The sequence below is a fragment of the Mytilus galloprovincialis genome, chromosome 4, assembly GCF_965363235.1.
Source record: "Mytilus galloprovincialis chromosome 4, xbMytGall1.hap1.1, whole genome shotgun sequence".
Lineage (NCBI taxonomy): Eukaryota > Metazoa > Mollusca > Bivalvia > Mytilida > Mytilidae > Mytilus > Mytilus galloprovincialis.
In genome coordinates, this window is record NC_134841.1 from 31929394 (window position 1) to 31951490 (window position 22097).

The window sequence follows — 22097 nt, forward strand, 5'->3', positions numbered from 1 at the left end:
AAGTTTATCCAACAAAAAAATAGGTAAAATCCGTAAAAAATCTTTATTTCACAAAATTAGAAAACTGAAGCAGCCAACAATCTAGAAATAAAAAAAAACCTTAAAAAATCTCGAGAAAAATACAAATTTGTTTTTCTTTCCATCAATTTAATGATGCGTAAACCACAAATATAATTAAAGACAACTCTAATCTAAACAACACTTTCTTCTTCTGATGTGACTCATATATATGTACAACATGTATTGACGACAATTTATGAATTAGACACCTTATTTATTTACCACTACATCCGATTAAACTGTCTTTTTAAATGCTCATTTCCCGCTGATTGTTCCTAACTTTGTTTCCGTCCATCTGTAAAAGTTAAAATGAAAATTTCTACCTTGACTGTGTCTGTTTTGTAAACAAGAATGAAGCAGAACTGAAAATTAGTTCAATGTTCAAAGTAGAGAATCAACAACGAATGCTGACATCCCACAGAACCAATGGAACGGAAAACTGACGATGACTTGGAACATTCTAGAGAACAAATAGGTCAGAATACTCCCGAACGGATGACACAGGCCAAACACACGGGAAGCGAATATAATGATGAAGCGACACGAAATGTTCCTGGCTATACAGATCTTGCAAGAATAATGTCGTCTGAACAGAACATTGCTGGATATGACACACTACAAGATCAAAATAATGGATATACAGAACTAAGGAAATCCATTGTCACAAAAGATCAATATGATACACTTGGGGAACATCATATATATGACTACAGTACAGTTTCAGATTCAACAACAAACACTAAAGCTATTAGTGCAGATAGGGAAAACGGCGTCGACTGTTCTAGAGATCGCGAGAACATATCAGAAACATCTGGGCATACATATAGAAATATAGGTAAAACAAATCTTAAATACTATAATGAACAGCTGCACATTTCTACTGGAAACAAACATAGCTTAGATGCTTCAGAATCTGGAATCAGAAAACAAAAATCCGTAGAAAGTATCGGTAATAATGAACCAGATTACTCTTATGTAAGTGGATTTAAAGATCGTCAGAATGATACCAAACATGTTCAAGGTATGGTACAAAGTTTAAACAAAGATTTCGTTCCTGCAAGTCAAGATAATGATGTTCACCAGCATATGCAGAGGGAAGAATGTGTTAGTGAAAGAACAAATAAAAGCAACAGAATACAGGCTGTAAGTCCAAGGGCTTGGCTTATTGGTGTAGCTATTGTCGTCCTTGCAGTATTTGTTGGTTGTTTAGTCTTAGTTTTATCTCTAGAGGAAAAATCACAAAACAGCCGTAACTCTTCAGATAAAGGTTCGTATGAATACTTATATGGCTTGTCAAAAATAAAAACAACACTATATTTAATAAACGTGTTCCATATTGATAAATTTTAGTAGTTTTTTATATGAATTGCATATTTTCCTGCCGAAAACTTATATTCACCGCGCAAAACGTCGCGTTCTTTTATTAGGTAAATAATTTTGGTAAAAAAACGTTTGATGTACAATTGCTTTTGGTAAATAATTGCCATTAAATACATTTCTCTCGGAACATGGCACAAAACATTAAGAGAAAGCATACTAAAATGATACCAATGTCGAATAATATACAAATACTGTCTTTTGTTTCAGTACATGTGTGGTTTAATTGACTTTTGAAAAACTGATATTCAGTTCGGCCGTTGGCCTTTGTGAATATCAGTTTTTCAAAAGTCAATAAAACTGTTTTAGATTTGTTCCAAGACTACAAAATAGTTCAAAGGAGAATAGATGCATTAGAAAATGATAATAAAGCACTGAAGGTAGAACTAGCTGAAATTAAAGGTAAGACATGTTATGCAATAACAGCAGGATATCTAACATAATACTAGTAACATATCTTTACTACATAAAAGAAATTCCGTTTTACTATTTCCAAAATAATCCGCCTATCATAATATAAAGCATTATCAGTAATATTTAAAAAAAAAGAAAAAAAGCACACCAAATCATTCTGAATGGTTGAAACTGTCCCAAACAACGAAAATTCAACCAATACAGTGACGTTATGTTCATCTTGTATTACCAACAATGATATCCCCAAAATTCCTTTATGTTCTGCAACAACGAAATTAATGATTTTTTTTTGTTCATTTACTGGGACATTTAAGCGATACTAACATTGTGTGTACGTTCAACCGTTTTACAAAATTTATCAACTGGTCGTTATAATAAAAATCGATTAAAATGGATACATAATTAGAGAAATTGTTACTCTATTTCTTTTCCAAGATTTATCTTTTCCCCTGACCGGTTGATTTTGTTTTTCTAATAACCGTGTGGTTCGTTTGTTCTCCATACTTCACTGATCAAAATTTGATTATGAGGTCACATTTGTTTTGCTGTATACCGAATGCATAACACAATACAATGTAATATATTGCCAGATCTTTTAATCTACAAATTACAACACAAATGAGCAACATGATTGACTGAACCAACAATTAAAACACCACTTTTAATTACAAAAGTAAACATACCAAGAACAAATATCTTTGTATTTGACTGTTTGTAAATGGTGATAGCGAAATAAACATTGTATTGGTTGAGACAATTCCAGGTGACGTTGAACAAAGCTTGGTATCATCATCTGATGATCGGGACTACCTCGTGTGATGTGAATCGTTTTGGGCGATAGTGTAGTCATTATTGTGTTCAGACGTGAAAACAGTTTTGAGAAAAACGTATCATGCTAAAATAAATAATTATTTTAATAACATTTTGATTGGTACTTTAAATCAATATTTATGTCGTTTTTATTTTATTTTTTGTTTGTTATAAGAACAAGCGGATGAGAATGTTTGTTTACATATATAGGTTAATAGTTGTATGTGCATTAAGAAATAAATAGTGAAGCCAGTGGAATAAAAAAATAAATGCATTTCCTTAGGCGATGCAATCGAAAATGTTTGATTTTCTTGGGTTGACAAATCTTCATATATCCCTCAAGCAAGAGACGTTAATGTATGATATACAGTGAAACTAGATAACACAACACGGTATCTGCCATATTACATTGATATTATTTATTTTTCATATATAATATCAATTTACCGTTTAACAATTAATTATTTATTTCTAATTTCAGATTGTCAGTGTTCTAACAGGAAGACAACACCAGTATTTTCATCTGTTCTCACACATCCTTTAAATGTTACATCAAATGCTGCTATCAAGTTTAACAGAGTTATCGTCAACATTAAAGACGGCTACGACCCAACTTCAGGTATATTCACTGCACCCAGTAAAGGAGTGTATCATATTTCGTCTACCGTCATGAACGTCCACGGAAAAAAACTGTATGTTTCTCTTTACCTTAATGACGTGAAGATAACCAGTATTTATTTGAATCCTGCAAGTAAAACGTTTGAAATGGGCACAACCAATATGATGCTGGATCTGAAGGAAGGAGACAAAGTTACCATGAGGTCACGTGGAAGCTACACAGTTCACAGTAATCAGGATGGCTACAGCTCATTTTCTGGCTATTTGATTATGAATTAATAAAGATGTACATTTTTAAGCCTTTTAAATTTTGTCACTTGTATTGTAAAAATAAAAGCAGAAATGGACATTTTTTAATTGTTTCAATAACGAATATTACACTACATTTTCCCAAGAACTTCAAGTCTGTTTATTTTACAGCAGGTCGATTGAGTACACTTCCAAAGTTACTAATTAAAAAAAACCCTTACGGATAAGGTAATGTAAATGTTCTAAAATGATTAAACTTTTAAATAACCAATGCATAGATTTTTCTTTAAAATTGATATGTTGTTTATACGTTAATTTCAATATCATTGATGTTAAATAATAATGAGGTCACCGTTTTTGTTTTGTTTTACAGTCCAAAATAATGCTCTAGATAAAAAAAAACAGCGTCGAAATATTATCACTTAGTAGAGAATTTAAAGTTTCAAACGAAACTTATGTACGCTAACACAAGTGACTTAGGTTTACAATTATTCGGACTTATAAGACATATTATAAATTGTGGTTGTCTCCCTATTTTAGAATTCAGTTGGATACTGGATAGTTATAATATTGTTTTAATTCTGAAATAACATTCATGTATCAGGCACGGACCATTCGATTCTCGGGGGGAGGGGATTGTGAATTTAAAATGAATATATTTCTGACCCTGATTTTGACAGAATGAAATTGATTTCACAGTTGACCAGCACCTTGAGTTAAAAAAAGGTCTACATTATACCCATTTGATAATTTTCACACAAAAATTCCGAATCAAGATCCCACCTCCTCTCCCCCGCCCGTAAAATTAAATGATCGATGACTCAAAGACAAATTAAACAAGTGTATGCGTAAAACATAAGGTTCTTCTTTTTAAAATCATAGCTATCTAGGAGGGGCCTAGATAAAATTTGAAATAAACTGGCAGGACACTCAAATTTATGGTGAAACAAATTTTGGAAGAATATTTGCAAATTCAAAAGGCACAATGAAAAAAAGGGGGGCGGGGGCGCAAAACAAAATGATTGGAAGATAGAAAAAATCATGTTGGCAAGCTAGGACAATTAAGGCTCAAACGAAATTTCGACAAAAAAGTTGGAATTAATACAAGTTTATCCATGCACCCCGTCCCCTAAACATAAAAGGGTTGCTCCATTATCAAAAACTTCGACATTTATTTAGCTGAACGAAGGTAAAATGTGTACAAAAATTAGAAAATAACACATTTTCAGAATATTTTTTTAACCCTAAACGTTTTTGGTATTTGACGGTAAATATTTTCCGTTCCTTTTTATCCGTCTTCATTCTTCTCTGGACTGAGGGAATTTATTGACCTCACCATACCAGAATACATGTAAATACAAAAATGTAGGTCTGCATGGTTGGCGTTCGATCGAACTGACCGAAAGGAGTTCAACTACTTGACTATACCTCATAAGGTTGGGTCAAGTAAGATAAACGGTACTGTAGTTCAATCGGAAAACGGAGGAGTAAATCGGTTAAACTTAAGAAGTAAATCAGATTATATGTACATAAGTTGACAGAGTATCAGGTAGACAGGTTGACACTAGAAAGGGTAATAGGTTGACACTATAAAGGTCTACACGGTTGACAAGTGTAAAGGTTAACAGGTTGACAGTTCACAATATATTATCATTGATATTGTTATATTTATAAATTAACTGTTTACAAAATTTTGAATTTTTTTTTAAATACTAAGGCTTTTCTACCTCAGGCGTAGATTATCTTAGCTGTATTTGGCAACACTTTTAGGAATTTTGGATCTCAATGCTCTTCAACTTCGTACTTGATTTGGCTTTTTTAAAACTTGTTTGAATTCGAGCGTCACTGATGAGTCTTTTGTAGACGAAACGCGCGTCTGGCGTATATATAAAATTTAGTCCTGGTATCTATGATGAGTTTATTCGACATGTTGAAAAGTCTATAAATGCATTGGTCGACAGGTTGACAAGTGTAAAGATAACTCTCATGTATAGTTGAGTAATGTGTTGGAATTTCAAAGAGAAGGATTTCATTTATAAATGGTTTTGATTAAGCACAGGATGTTTCTATTGTTGCAGAATAAGGCCATGCAAGATTCGGGTTTTTTCCTCGTTTTTACAAGATAAAATTGTCAAGATTTAAAAACCTTTTTAGTCCATTACAGTCCTTGCGGCAAATTATGATTGGAGGAGTCCTTTTTATTTCATACTAAGTCGTGTAGGTGAGTGAGACACAAACAGACTCATCTGATATACAATACAGCAATGACTGTGATCTGAAAATTGGACTGTAAAAACTGAAAAAATCTAAACATTTTTTTTCTGAGTCATTTAACATGTTTATAACTTTTCAATTCGATTTGGCCGTTTCAGTCTGATCATTGGTAACTAGTGACAAGTTTTACGTCGTCACTACGAAAACAATTTTCTGCATCAAGTTTAATTTAAAATAACTTAAATGTTTGTCTCGTGATTGTATGAATTGAAACGCAATAATTGTTAGATACATCAAGGAAAAGAGATACACTGAACAATTAAAAACCAATTCTTCAGAGAACAATTGAAGGTCTTTCCACCTCGATAATAAGAATGAAATTTAAAAAACGATGTTAGAAATGTCACTCCTTGTTGATGTAATTTGGTTCTTCAAATTGATATAAAAAAAAAAATATTAATAGGTATATGCAGAAGACTTAATTGTTTTATTATGAACAGAAAATAATTTTTACCAAAGGTCAAAATCTAGAACGTCAAATTGACCTTTGACCTTGAATTCAATTTCAAGGTCATATGTCAGTGATCTCAAATCAAAAGACCCCAGGTCAATCATGTGTATGGTTGTGGAGAAATACTGATTTCAAATACATAAGGGGAGAAAACTCGTATAAGGGTAAACCAAAACACTTCAACTGAAATAGGTAGAAGTTGCCCCTTTTTGTAAACAGTAATTTGGCAAACAAATCATATCATTAACTGTAACAGTTTCTTTTGAATAACGATAACAAGCAAAATTCAAAATTTATACCATGACCTTGACCTTCGACCTTGATCTCAATTTCAAGGTCATAGGTCAGTGAACTCAAAACGGAAGACTGGAGGTCAATCACTTGTATGGTTGTGGAGAAATACTGATTTGAAATACATAAGGGGAGAAAACTCCTATAAGGGTTAACCAAAACACTTTGACTGAAATAGGTTGAAGTTGCGCCTTATTGTAAACAGTTATTTGGCAAACACATCATATCATTTACTGTCACAGTTTCTGTGGAAAAACGATAACAAGCAAAATTCAAAATTTAGAACATGACCTTGACTTTTGACCTTGACCTCAATTTCCTTCAAATGGACCAAGGACTTCATATCAAAAGACTGTAGGCCTCTACGACTTATAACGTTTGAATTTATCCAACAAATCAACTATCTTAAATTTTCGAAGGGAAATAACTCCCATAAGATGTCTTCTGATCACTTAAGTAAAAAAAACCCAAATCATTCTCAAGAGTAGACGAACAATTTGGTGAAAACAGTTTGCTAAAATCTTTTACGGTTTTAGAAATATAGCGATAACAAGAAAAAGAGGACACTGGGAGATAACTCCTATAAGAATAAGTGTTCGGTCACACAGGGTGAGTTTTGAAACCCCCATTACTGTACAACATCATTGGCCAAAAAATCCATTCGATATGTTGTAAGACAAAAAAGCATCTCTGACGGCAGAAGAAAAAAAAATAATCAGTAGAAAAACAAAAGGTCTTTCCACGAAAAGTGGAAAGACCTAATAATGATATATAATCTATAAAAATAAATTTAAAAAAATGGACCCAGAAAAGAAAATGAACTTATAAACAAACTAAAATGTCAAATGTCAGGATCATCACATATGGAATTCTGAGCATCAATTTCAGTTGATCACAAGACAGTCCAGTATCGTTGCAATTGGTAGTACTCGGTGTTTCCCTGCAGACCATGCAAGCTTACAAGTACTACAGATAAAAGGTTACAAATAATTTACTCAATAGCTTCAGACCAGGGGTGGGGGTCTGTGATTGGATCCTACCTTTTTTTCGGAAAATTAGAAAATGACGTGAATATTACGGAAAACAATGGAAAAGGAGACCCCTCTTTTTGAAATGTCTGGATCTTTAGTAACACGGGTTTGCTATATTATCCAAGTGTGCTGTAGTCTGGATTGTCATGAAGCAATTATAGTCTGATAACTTCTCGAATTAAAACAACAGAAACTGAACTATCACTATAGGAAACGATAGAAATGTATGTCGTATATTTACAATTGAATGGATCTTTCTAGAAGTTATTTTTAAATACTTTAAATATTGATTTCTTGCTATTGATGTACTACTCTTGATTGGAAAATACTATCGCATGTTTTCTTTTGAGTATTTTTAGAGATAGATGCTAAGTCTTTACTATAGGACCTCCTTTGAGCAGATACACGGATTTTAAACAAATATAATATGCTGTTTCATCAGTTTTGATTATCGCTTATGCCTAATTTGGCTCCAATATTTAAGGCAATGCAAAAGGAAAAACTTAAAAAGATTACTATTTCCGAAAAACCCTACTCGGCATGGCTCACTTGTTATGGTAATATATTGATTTGCTTGACAGCTAAGCTAGTACAACATTGTCATGTGACAGTCAATTTCTAAAGTTAATACGTTGATCGTGGTAAAAAGTTAAGGTGTATAACGTACGTCAAAATATACGAATTTTGTTTAATTAACAAGATAAATGGTCAACGGGAGATAACAATGACAATTGTTTTAAAGGTTAAGGTGTGTTACGTTTAAGTACGTCAAAAACCTAAAATTCTCTACTAGTAAGACGTAAACTGCCCATTTTTTTATTACATATTTTACCTCCAACTCTTAAACAGATTGGTTAAAACATAACACAAAATTAATATTTCATATCGATTAAATAGAAATTTTGTATCAACATCATATCAATTATGAAAGAGGGACGAAATATATCAGAGGGAGAGTCAAACTCATAGATAGAAAAATAAACTGACAACACCGTGGCTAAAAATACAAATGACAAACAGACAAATAATAGTACAGAAGACACAACATAGAAAACTAAAGACTAAATACACGAACCCCACCAAAAACTTGGGGTGATATCAGGTGCTCCGGAAGGGTAAGCAGGTCTTACTCCACATGTGGCAACCGTCGTGTTGCTTATGTTATTACAAATCTGGTAAATAGTTTAATTCGGTAGGTCACATTCGTGAAAAGGGAAAGGGTATTGTAGTTACGACATAAGGAACATATCCGATATCATCTGTGAAACGGTTATTCCATAACGGCCAAAAATGCAAACAAGCGCTCGTGATGGCGTCCGTAAAATGTACGAAGGGATGTTTTCATCTTCACCATATGGAACTCTTGGTTTAATAGCTTCCTTGTGAGTAGCAATCCTCTATCATGGAAATCATGGACAGGGCACCCCAATTTTCCATTTGTAGACAAGGACAGGCAGTCGACGCCTATGTTACGCCTATTATGTTTGGAGACACATGATGATTAAATACGCGCCTTCGCGTATAGTATGTTCTGACCAAGCCATGGGTATATCAGAGGCATATGAAGATTCACCATATTTTAGGCCTATTCCTGCTCATTACCATGAGGAAAACAAGCAAAGGATTGCAGAGATATGCGATTTTTGTAATAAGGTCATTGATTGGATTGAAGAACACCATGCTAATAGGGACATTACACACACAGGTTTCTATAAGGCCAAATCACACATGAAATCAATTGAACAGCCTGATTTCACTGGTAGACGTTTCGTCCCCGAGGGTATCACCAGCCCAGTAGTCAACATTTCGGTGTTGACATGAATATCAATAATGTGGTCATTTTTACAAATTTTCTGTTTACAAAATTTTGAATTTTTAGAAAAACTAAGGATTTTTTTTATTCCAGGCACAGATTACTTTAGCCGTATTTGGCACAAAGTTTTGGAAATTTTAAACCCTCAATGTTCTTCAACTTTGAAATTGTTTGGCTTTATAAATATTTTGATATGAGCGTCACTGATGAGTCCTATGTAGACGAAACGCGCGTCTGGCGTACTAAATTATAATCCTGGTACCTTTGATAACTATATTCAGACAAACAATCTCACCTATTGCAATGCAATCAGTCCTTGAGTCAGAAATAGAAGAGGTGTCTGGGGAAATAGATAGTTTACTTGGTGAGCTGGGACATCTCAGTGATGTTTCGGATAGGGATAGTCTGACACCTTCCCCTCAGACCAAAATGGTTGTTCAACGCCAACATGAACAACAAAATGTTGCTGGTAGCCTACAAAGACAACAAGTCCTAGACCTGAGTACACATAGCCATGACATCATGCAACATTTGACTTCAGATAATCAACAAGAACCACCTGTGGTTAATTTTCAACAGATATATCAACAGGTTATCAACAGACCTAAAACAGTCAACAATATCCATCAACAAGATATTATACCTGTCACGACTGATAAAATGCGAAGTGCCCATGCTCTCCACTTTCAACCAAGTGTTCAACATGACAACATCTACAGTCAACAAAATCAACAGGTAGCCAGCCATCTTCAACATGCTATTCTGGCATAATACAGATCGTCAACCAGTGAAAATCCTGTAAAACAACATAGGGATATATACAAACCTGACACACCAACAGTTGAACGTGTTCAACCGTTTCCACTGCCTATTCAACATGACGACTACTACCGTCAACCAGAATTCAACAAACATGTACACCAGACATCAGGTGTTCACAGCCTTCCACCGATATTCAACTAAAGGTACAGTTGATTTGTACCTCAAGTAAACAATTCAGTGTTAATGTTTAATTAAATGCAATACAATATGCATTTATGTATAAAATTAGCTATCCTTTCGTACAAGTACAAGTAAATATTATGCAATTCATTTATACAGAAATACAACACCTCATAGAACGAAATAAAACTCAATCGCATTTGGCCGTGGCTGCGCAATTGTATATCCCAACATTCAAATGAAGATCTTGCTTTACATTTGTAAATGTTCATTATATATAATACAATTGAAATTTTTCTGTGATCCTCTACGACAATTGAACGCAATTCAGATTTCCTGGTGTTGGTGTGGGGCATGTTTAGTGGGGCGTACTAAATTATAATCCTGGTACCTTTGATGACTATTTAAACCACTGGGTCGATGCCTCTGCTGGTGGACGTTTCGTCCCCGAGGGTATCACCAGCCCAGTAGTCAGCACGTCGGTGTTGACATGAACATCAATTATGTGGTCATTTATATAATTTCCTGTTTTCAAAACTTTGATTTTTTTCGAAAAACTAAGGAATGTTTTATCCCAGGCATAGATTACCTTAGCCGTATTTGGCACAACTTTTTGGAATTTTGGATCCTCAATGCTCTTCAACTTTGTATTTGTTTGGCTTTATAACTATTTTGATATGAGTCTTATGTAGACAAAACGCGCATCTGGCGTACTAAATTATAGTCCTAGTACCTTTGATAACTATTCGAAATTCGTTTTTTGCTGTGCGAGGTGTATAATATATTAGTGACTGCCGTGATAGTAAGTACACTTGGAATTGATAGTAAACAGCAAATACTCTTTGTTTTTAGTATATGTATGTTCCCCATTTCCATTCTCAATTTTATCATAGTATACAGAAAAACAGAAAACAAAAAATAACGGACTGAGGAAAAAAGGGGGAGGGCTAAAAATTGTCCTGTCACCACGATACCAGCAGGATAAGACTTTTGATACCTTTCCTAAATTTCCTCAAGTCATAAAACCCTTTCACAACAATTTATATACTTCATAATGCACTAGATGTCCGCGATTTCGCAGGTGTGTTCTAGTATCGCTATAAAGTAAGTACTGTCACATATAAGAACTAAATTGCGACGTTGAAAAATGTTTTAAAAAAACTTACTATTTAAAAAAGTACAAATGTCTTTACCAATTAAACTTAAAAAGTCTGATTGTAGAGTGTGAATAATTTGATACCATTTTTTTTAAATTAACAGTTAAGTGCATATTCAAATTTGAGCTTGAACATTTTTCTCTAAAACCAAGTCAAAATGAAAACACAAAAGAATAAGACAAAAAATAAAAAAGTCTTCTCAACATCTAGGTTTATGCGGCCTCTTTACCCCTGCCAATTGTAATACCTACTATTATACATGTTATAAGTACAGCTTTGATCAGCAACATGACTATACAAACACAATTTACTATCTAAGTTACTTGATACAATGCACATAGTTAATCAAGGTTCTGTATAAAAGGGGAGGGTTGGGATCTCACAGGCGTGTTTGGCCCCGCCGCGTTTTTGCGCCTGTCCCGGGTCGGGGGCCTCTGGCCTTTGTTAGTCTTGTATTATTTTTATTTTAGTTTCTTGTGTGCAGTTTGGGGATTGGTGTGGCATTCATTGTCGCTGGACTGGTGTGTGTTTGTTTGGGGGCCGGCTGGGGGGCGCCTCCGGGTGCGGGAGTTTCTCGCTGCATTGGGGGCCTGTTGGTGGCCTTCTGCTGTTGTTTTTTGTTTGGTCGGGTTGTTGTCTCTTTGGCATATTCCCCATTTCCATTCTCAATTTTATCTTATAATACACATGTTCACAAGTAAGATAAGCGATCATGTCTGTACAATGGCTATTGTTTAAATATTCAAAGCGCTGAGACAAACTATTTAGATTAAATACGCTGACATGAATAAAGATGTAAACAGATATGCATAACACATGAAAATGGTGTATCATGGATGTCAAGCTAGATATGTTTACTCTTAAAATACATCAGAAGAACCAAAGTCGAAGCTTTTGCCAAGCCATTTGTACTTCATCCTTCTTGATTGGCCATTGAATTAAAAGAACATCTTTCCAAATGCTGGAAAATTCTACGGGAATATTATCTAACGATATATCTCTAGTGATAACAACTATCTTCTGTATATTTTTTGAAAACTTTTCATACTTTGCCCGCTTGATTTCAAAACGAGTCCATTCATTTTCGACAATTGATGGCGAGACAAGAAATATAACGTGTCTACATCTGGGACAACATCCCTAATGCGCCTCGAAATGAGGATTTTTTTTGCGTTTAAATGTTTGCTGTTCATGCATGTTCCCTTGCATTTACATGTTTGCTTGTAAAATTGCTAAATATTGTCTTCCCACATTATGTTTTCTTCCGATATATTCAATTTCAGTGATCATATAATTCAATTAATGTATTACTGGTCGACATGTTAAGACATACACGAATTTTTTAAATAGTTAAAATATAAAGTTTTTATTTCAATTACATTTGAACTTTTTTTATATACATTTGAGAGTTAAGTTATCTTGATCTGTTTATATATGCATTTGCATTAAACTTGACCAACTTCTTTATATTAGTTCGACCGTATCAGTATTTTGAAAAAAGTACGCATACGGTCCAAAAACTCATAGATACGGTCTAGAACATATATGTATAAGACAGTGATATTGTTTGCCTTAAATTAGTGGAGAATAAAGGCTTTTTTCCCTGGAGAAGAATCCCAATTTGAAAAAAATGGCTTAAATTTTTTCCCAAAAAAACAATTTTTTTTCCCAAACAGTGCAGTATCAGTAGTAATTGTGCATGAATTCAAACTGAAAAACACTCATTTAAACAATTTTCTTGCCTAAAATGAATATATGTGCACATTTATGGGTCTATTTATGTATCATCACTGACAAAATAAGGGTCTTATTTTAAAGCAGGGTTTGACTCTTGAAAATGGGTCTGTAAATTGAAGTTTCAGTCATATTCATGGTTTATTTTAAATTTCACAATTTGTTGAAAATTACGCATATTTTCCCCAATAAAAAAAGGGTAGAGGTAGTTTTAAAAAAAGCCAACAATATCACTGTAAGATTAATCGTTGACTTTTTATTCAGTCATTATATATATATAATAACAAAATAAGCAGTGGTATGATTTTTTTGTGAATTATATTGTCCCTTACAAAAATAAATAATTATAAATAATAATTTGTTTTATTAAAGTGTCACATACTCGTCTACAGATGTTTTTCTATACAGATAATATATAATATACATTGCACAATAGTGAGATAAGACAAATACCCAGCCTACATAGGCTTATGAGACACTATATACAAATATATACCTATTTAACAAATACAAATTGAAAAAGATAGTAAAATGTCAAAAATGTTAAAAATTATCTGGATTTTTCAAATAATAATTAAAATTAAAATATGTAATTAAAAAAACATAACCTTAATTTAAAAACAGAAATATAAATATAAAAAAGAAGATGTGGTATGAATGCCAATGAGACAACTCTCCACAAGAGACCAAAATGACACAGAAATTAAAAACTACAAAGTTGACTTTTGTAAAAAATCTTTTGTATTTATTCATACCAAATTTTTATCAGTTCTTTAGTTTATGAGTTCAATGCACAAGACATTATATTGTAAATACACTTGATTTATTTTCAAGGTATGCCATCACTTAGTCCAAATAATTATGACGTCTTGAAAGGCTATTATATTGTTTTTCTTTGACGCCTTAGCAATCACTGTGTCTGTGTATAAAGTTTATAACATGACATGGCAAATGCATACCACTGATAGCTTGCTATCCTGAACTCAATTAGAATCAAATTAGCTACACGTGTGTAAGGTTTCTGCAGACGAAATTAACAAAAGGTTTTTTGTATAAAAAATAATTTATAAAGCAAGAGTACAACAAAATTTAATTTCTTATCTATCATGTCTATCTTCTATTATATTTGTTATTCTCGTGGGATTTTTTGTCTAATGCTTGGTCCGTTTCTGTGTGTGTTACATTTTAGTGGTGTGTCGTTGTTCTCCTCTTATATTTAATGCGTTTCCCTCGGTTTTAGTTTGTTACCCCGATTTTGTTTTTTGTCCATGGATTTATGAGTTTTGTCAGCGGTATTCTACTGTTGCCTTTATTTCTAAAATGGTTTTATATATTACATCATGCACGTGTTGTAAAACCAGAATAGTGGTGCGATATGTATAGATTATCGGGTTTTCTACACGCTGATATCGTAAAATATCAGCCCCGAGGCACAATGTGAACCTTTGACGAGCGGCTGATATTTTTCGACATTTATACGAAGAAAACCCGCATTGTGACGTTGCTGATAAATTCACCTCTCACATCATTTTGCACATTGTGACGTCGCTGATAGTGATAATGCTTGTAGCACAAAAATCATGCTCGAAACACCAAATTCTTTATTTTGACATATACCGGCCTCTTGAACTTTTGACAATCACTTTTCTATTGTGGCGTCAGATGTTTTGTTTTATGACGTCAAAATTTTACGGGAACATCATTCTGTTCCTTTATAATAGAAACTTTATAAAAAGTAAGAAGAAAAAAACAACAGTTAAAGAATACAGATAAATGCTCTTACGTTGAATCTAAGTGCAGTGGCTTGGTGAATGGCGTTTACTTTGAATATGACGTCATCACTTAAATAGCGTCACAACTAAAAGCCCTAACAACGGAACCAAAATCGGAAACGTTACGGTATTTCCGTATCTTTTTTTAACATGAATGAATTCGTACAGACTTCGTCCCCTTTCACAGGTAATGCCTGCCTCATATCAAATATTGTTCATTAGTTCTACCAATAGAAACAAGACAAATTAAATTTAGTGCATAATAGAAGAAGACATTTTGCTATTGTAAATTTTAGGGATGTCGACAATTACGTTGAAACAACGTTTTAATTACGTGATTTATTTGATCGATGTACAGTACATATTGCAAATATTTATTTTTTATTTTTTTTATTATTACGATGTATAATTGATGACAAAAACATGGTTCCTCTTTTATAATAGCGTAAAAATCAACTCAATACTTAATCGACCAAAAATATGACGACGTTGCTATAACGTCACAGATACGTGACAGATGCGTCGCAATATGGCATAGCAACAACGTAACATAAACGTTATTAAAAAAATAATACTAACGTTGTCCTGACGTCGGTTCTACGTCGTATCTGACGTGACGTAAAATTACATTATCACAACGTTGCAACAACGTCGTACTAACGTAACGTCAGTCATGACCTTCCAGCGACCAATACATAACTTCGCAAGGACGACATGTGTTTCCTGGGTTGCTGCACCTTTTCAGCTACCTCTCATTGCTTCTAATATAAAATATTCAAATGAAGGTTGATAAGCCACAGGGGAGAAGCATTTTTCTTTCTTTGCGATAAAACTTTCAAGAATTTGATTTTTGCTCTCTCAATAATACTTATGTATTTAAACCAAATAATAACACAGCCTGAGTAAATTGTTTGTCTTATAATATTTCAGTTCCAGACATATCATTACTTTTAAACCTGAGATGGCAAACTAGAAGTTTTTAAAAGTCCTGAATAACTGGTAAGCATTTTGTTTTATTTAGCAATCTCTAAATTGTTTATTTATGGTATTTATGCAATTGAAATTACAGTCGGTATGTGAAAAATATACTGATATGAAACCTGTTGCTATGGTCTTGATATTAAATGAAAATGCTTGGTTACTGATCTTTTCGACTCCATATTTCGAGTTAAACCTTGCAGCAACTGTTCCTTATGTAACACTGCAAACTATAATTAGCATTATTTTGATATGTCTTATTTAATGACGCCATATTACGTGTGATGTCACAATGTTTCCTTTAAAACCTCATGTCGATTTCTCACTGATAAAAGATTTTCACTGAAATACGTGTAAAAAACATTTTTTCTCAAAAAGAATTATGTGAAAGAACAAGTTTTAAAAATTTGCACTTCATTGCAATCTAATTATATGATACAAATGACTTTTACAGTAGTTTATATTGGTTTCTACAGTTTAAAATACCAGGTTTCCACTGGCAAGAATACTCAAGTATTTTAGGTGCTTTTTTTTAATGAAATCTTCATTTTTGCATAATTTCACTGTCAAAATGCACTTTTAGGCACCAGAAAATTTATCTAATGCTTTAACAGGGTCTTTGTATTGTAATTTAAGGTTACCTTCAGATGTTTTGTCCTTCTTTTGACTAGTGAAGGTATACTGGAAGAAATTAATTATGCATACACATTGTATTCAAAATAAATAAATATAGCGATAAAAGTGTCGTTGCCTTATAGTGCTGAAACAACTTTAGTTTTTTTCAGAAATGGACAAAAATACACAGATTTATTCAGAATGTCATACCGATGAAGATCTCATAAAAATGTTTGGAAAAATCAGAACTATGGATTTAAATATGGGACAACATCCCTAATGCGCCTCGAAAAGTCACGTGTAAAGAAAAATCTCTGTGTAGTGATATTGGACATGTTTCTATTTTTTACAAATGACTGAACTTAACCATTTGTGGTGATTATGAAAGTAGAGGAACTTAGAATAAATGTGAAAAAAACTATGGAGCTAATAAATGTGTTCAGAGTATTAAATTTTCAAAGAACTTATTGTGTTAAAAAGGGGATATTTTACCACAAGGAGCCGCATCACAAAAGGATGTTCGGGGTATGCTTATTTACGGAAAAAGTAATCTCACTTCGTACCCCGAAAGTTTAACCACATATGTGAAAATGTCACAGCTTCGACACGAGCTATCATACATATCCAAGTTTACGATATGGACTGAGCTACAGGAAAAAACGTTACCATTACCGCCTATGTAAAAACAATTCAAAATTTTGACCCATCTATGAATGGCATTAGCTCTCTCGGTTGCTATCGATTCGCCTGCAACGAAATCTCTATCTTCGAAGCAAATTTTGAAACCCCATTCGTTCTCTACTTTCTTTTGTAACTCTTTCAAAAAAGAAATACAGTCGTCGGAATATGACACGTAAACGTCATAATCAAATTTTAGCTCAAGACCTTTCTCTGCAAATCTCCGGATATTTCGGAAGAAAAAGAAAATTATTTCCATCTAAAATTGTACAGTAGCGTTTTACAAATCAAAGTTGATAAAACAGAAACCAATAATGAAATGCCTAACTTGATCCAAATGGTAGAATCACAGTCAACAAAATAATGATGAAAGTCTTCGCCTGCAACGAAATCTCTATCTTCGAAGCAAATTTTGAAACCCCATTCGTGTTCAAAGTATTAAATTTTCAAAGAACTTATTGTGTTAAAATTTCTAGTATAGTTGATTTTTTTAAGTGAAGAAACCCAACAAGAGTAAATACCATTTTTATCTAACTGAACTTTAGTGGTCTGTATCCAACGCAAAAATGTGGTTGTATCACATGAACAAATCAAAGGATAATTAATGATATATAATTCAAAAAATCCAAAATTGGTGTGCTGGGTATTAATCCAATTAAGTACATTCGTCCGAATTGTTGTTAACTGGTTGTGTGATAAATCGAGTTTGGTGAGGCTATTAAACTGTGTAACTACTTCAGGAATATCATCAAACAAGTTATGAGATAGATAGAGTTGAGTTAAATGCAGCAATTTTCCAAGCAAATCTAGCTTCAATATATAGTTATATGATATATCAAAATTCTTTATATTTGGACACAGACTTAATATTGATGAATTGGTTTTTAAAACGCGGTACAATTGTGTTTCCTTCATGATGAGTGTTTTCAAATGGATTAAAAATGGAATTTTCACCGCTCCAATTTTAATATCAGAACTTATTCCTGACAAATCTAAATGCTCCAAACTATTAAATCCTACTCCAGTCAATATTGGGAAAACATCTGTTTCAAAATAAGAAACTTCGAGATGATGAAGGTAGCTATTATTTACTTTTTTTCCCCTGAAACCATTTCTACCCATTACATGTGCTATTCTCACAAATTGTATTTGGCTGGGAAACGTAACTGTTATATTCTGCACATCTAATCGCCCTTGGTATTGAAGTTTTTGGATTGTTGTATGGTTATTTTTGTCACCACATCAAGGAAAACTGGGTTTTTAAATCTTAGCGGAAAATAGGAAAAATCAAACATTTTAATGTTGGTCATCCTACGTAAAAAAGGAAAAGCTTAACTGCCCAAGTTTCTAAACTAAAACTATTAGATGATATCATTATATGTTCAAAGCAGTCTGGGTGTTCAAACGAAACTATTGAATTGTGTTTTACTGAAACTATGTGGTTGTCTGAAAAGTCTAAGGTCGTTATGCATGTAGTTGATATATATTTCATCATCTCCAGTGTCAGAACAACCGCGTCAAGGTCGTGTTTTATATTACCATGAGTTATACCACAAAATAGAATCGCATCCATTGATTTATTTTGAAATGGATGTAAAATTCTGAGAGCCTGCGTCAAATGTATATTGATGTTAGTAAGATTCAGTACTTTTAGATGAGGAAATGGTACTAAAACTCCAACTTTAATGACGACGAAATGTTTACAAATTGTCATGTGGAATTCCTTTATGTGTACCGGCATATCTAAAAATGTATCATTGTATAAAACATCAACGTGGCAATAGTCAAATATCAACTTTTGTTAATTTTGCAGTTACTAAAATTGTTGTCCAAACGTTGCATTAAACACAAGATCAATAGACAGCTCACTTAAGTTGCAGAGGTCACTAACGGGGATATTATATTTGTCCAAATGCTCTGAAGTGTTCATATTTCTACTTACATCTAAAGCTGATAAATTCTGTAAGGATTCAAACACTCCAGGTTGGTACGATGTAGACACGTTTAGTTTATTTCTTACCATTGAAAAACTTCGTAATAATGTTAAACCGGTGAAAGCCTTCGCATCAAAAAAATGTTAAATGTTATTTTCGAGTATTAGTTGTTTTAGAATATTCTTATATCTATCAAAACTGTTGGCATTTAGTCGTGTCAGTCTGTTATGACTTAAATCCAATTTTTTTAAAAGTCAGACGGTAAGTTTATCGGAACGGATGTTAATCCTTGGTATGAACATTCAGCCTCCTTATCTCCTGATATGTTTAATGTTATATTGCATTTATAATGTACAATTGTATATGGATAAACAAGTATAATCCAAATTGTTATGATGATATACATTATTTTTGATTAACTTAATGTGTTATTTCTTCCTGCGTTATAAACCAATTCGATTCACGACTACAGTTGGTGCATGTTATCAAATTTCAGTCTTCAAATGCGTAATGGTTTGTCATTATGTTTTGCCTTGACCGATATGGTTTTGATTGCATTTAACAAGTTTAAAAACAAAACAAATATCGAGTTAAACACCATGTATCCACAATACCTACATAGATGGATAAAAATTAACCGTAGAGAAACAAGGCCAAAAATAGTTTCCGCCAAAAATTACTTTATTTGACCAATTGGTGGCCTTCGGCTGTTGTCTGCTCTGTGGTCGGGTTGTTGTCTCTTTGATACATTCCCCATTCCCCATTTCCACTTATTAATCATTTGATGGTTGCATATATGTTTCTTTTCCAGAAGGGCCTATTGTATTTTCATCCCCCCGATATTAACATTATGTAAGGAGTGCAATAATCGGTACAGGAAACGCCAAACCATCCGGAAGACATCCGTTGTTTTTTCGTGTTGTTTTAATTCGTAATTTTTCGAAATATTATTGACTTTATTGTTTCTCTCTGGGTTTTTTCCTATGGTCATAATGATGCCTATCTTATTTCGACTGGCTTAAGGTTTTGACGAACATTTATTGAGGACCGACGAAATTCATAATTTATATTCGAGATCACAAATTTAAAAAGCAAGTTTTTTTTACTCAAGAGACGTTTTCCCCATAAGCTTTTTTTTTCTACTTGGTATATTTTATTTGTTATCATACTCTTGACCACATTATTAACGTTTGAATTGTGACATATGGAACATTTGCCGCGTATAAGTCTGGTTACTTGTTGGTTATATGTCTTCTAAGTGATAATTTTACGGAAACGATGGCCACCTTTTTTCTCAGAGAAATTAAGATCTTTGAATCTTTCGAAGTTCAGTAGTGACATAAACCAAAAAATATGTAAAAACGTTTAAAAAGAAATATAAAGAACGTCCCTACCACCAATGATGAAAATGACAATAACTATAATTTGCTTATTTTTAAATCTGTTCTTGTCTATACCATTTTGCTAAGAAGTGGTTTCTCTATAGATAAGTTATCCAGATAATAGGCAATAAAACAACAAAACTCATAAGAGCCAAAATTGACCAAATGGGACTTTAAAATTTACCATAGAATATATTCAGACACATTGCACTTTTTTTTAAATCTATTGTAGTTTTAAAGATAAACGCAAAATATTAAAAGTAACTGCCGTAAATCTTCACTTAGAAAAATTTAAAACACAACTCTCTATCTGTCAGAGACTACTAGGCCTCAATAAACAATAAAAAAATGCAGTATGTTAGCCCTGTTTACTAGAGTCTGGAGTTGTATCTGAGCGGCTTTCCTTTTATATTACGAGTAACTGTCTAGTGGCAGTGCTTTCATGGTAGCATGTTCGCCTCAAGTGTGTCTGGTCGTGGGTTCGAATCCCGGCAGGTTCAATACCAAAGAATTTAAAATTGGTATTTGCTGCTTCCCTGCTAAGCACGCGAAATTAAGGAGTAAAAGCAAAGACTTGTTCAACTCGGAATCAGAATAATGTGTCCGGGTAAGGTGAAATGTATTCCTGTGAACTAGCATGTTAAAAGACCAACCAGCAAATTTACTATGTACCGGATCGTCTAGAATAGGCGATACTATGCAGATAAGGAAAAAAAAATATATCAGTCTAAAGATTTGCACAACGGTACTAATATAAGATGTTATAATACGAAAATGTTGTTATTAAATCGTTTTGGCAAATATTTCGGCTCAACAAATGGCCTTCTACTGTGTCATAAGTTTTAACAATACAGTTATATATATCAATTTTCCGCTGGAGGTCAAGCATCCATTCATAATCATGCAAGTGAAGCTGTGCAATAAATGCATGACAACATAATAAAAAGATGCACGCAAATGTTATGGACCGAGTTGAAGATCATCCCATATCTCCTTTTATTCATTGTGGTCCAAATATCTAGCCTGTCAACACTAAGGTTGTGAGTCCGAATCCCACACGTGGCAGGTAAGGACTCCAATCTTAATTGAATAGAATTATTAGTTTTTCTGTGGTTCTCTGCGGGGACTTCGGCTTCCTCCATCAATACAAACTCACCGCCACGAAATAACATGATAGTGTTGAAAGTGGCGTTAAACACCAATCAATCAACAAATTAATCAACTAATCATCCATACCGAAATGATTATGCAAGAGAATTTTTTTTTGTAGATATCGTTATGAAATATTTTTAAATTGACTTTCAGTTCATTAGTGTCTTTTGCCATGAATAGAAATAAGAAGATATGGTATGCGTGCAAATGAGACAACTCTACATTCAAGTCATAATGTGAAAAAAGTAAACAATTATAGGTCAAATTACAACTTTCAACACGGAGCTTTTGCTCAAACCGAACAGCAAGTTATAAATAAGAGCCCCAAAATTGGTTTTATCATATTTTCGTCGCAGCCGGGAAAT

The 22097-nt window shown here is 33.2% G+C and overlaps 1 protein-coding gene across 1 annotated transcript; it reads left to right on the top strand.

Moving 5' to 3' along the window:
- Positions 1 to 337: 337 nt before the first annotated feature.
- Positions 338 to 3631, top strand: LOC143071893 (uncharacterized). The gene is made up of 3 exons (XM_076246565.1): positions 338 to 1327; positions 1747 to 1839; positions 3143 to 3631. The coding sequence occupies exons 1-3, from the start codon at positions 487 to 489 to the stop codon at positions 3556 to 3558; spliced, it is 1350 nt and encodes a 449-aa protein (XP_076102680.1). The 5' UTR covers positions 338 to 486; the 3' UTR covers positions 3559 to 3631.
- Positions 3632 to 22097: the final 18466 nt, after the last annotated feature.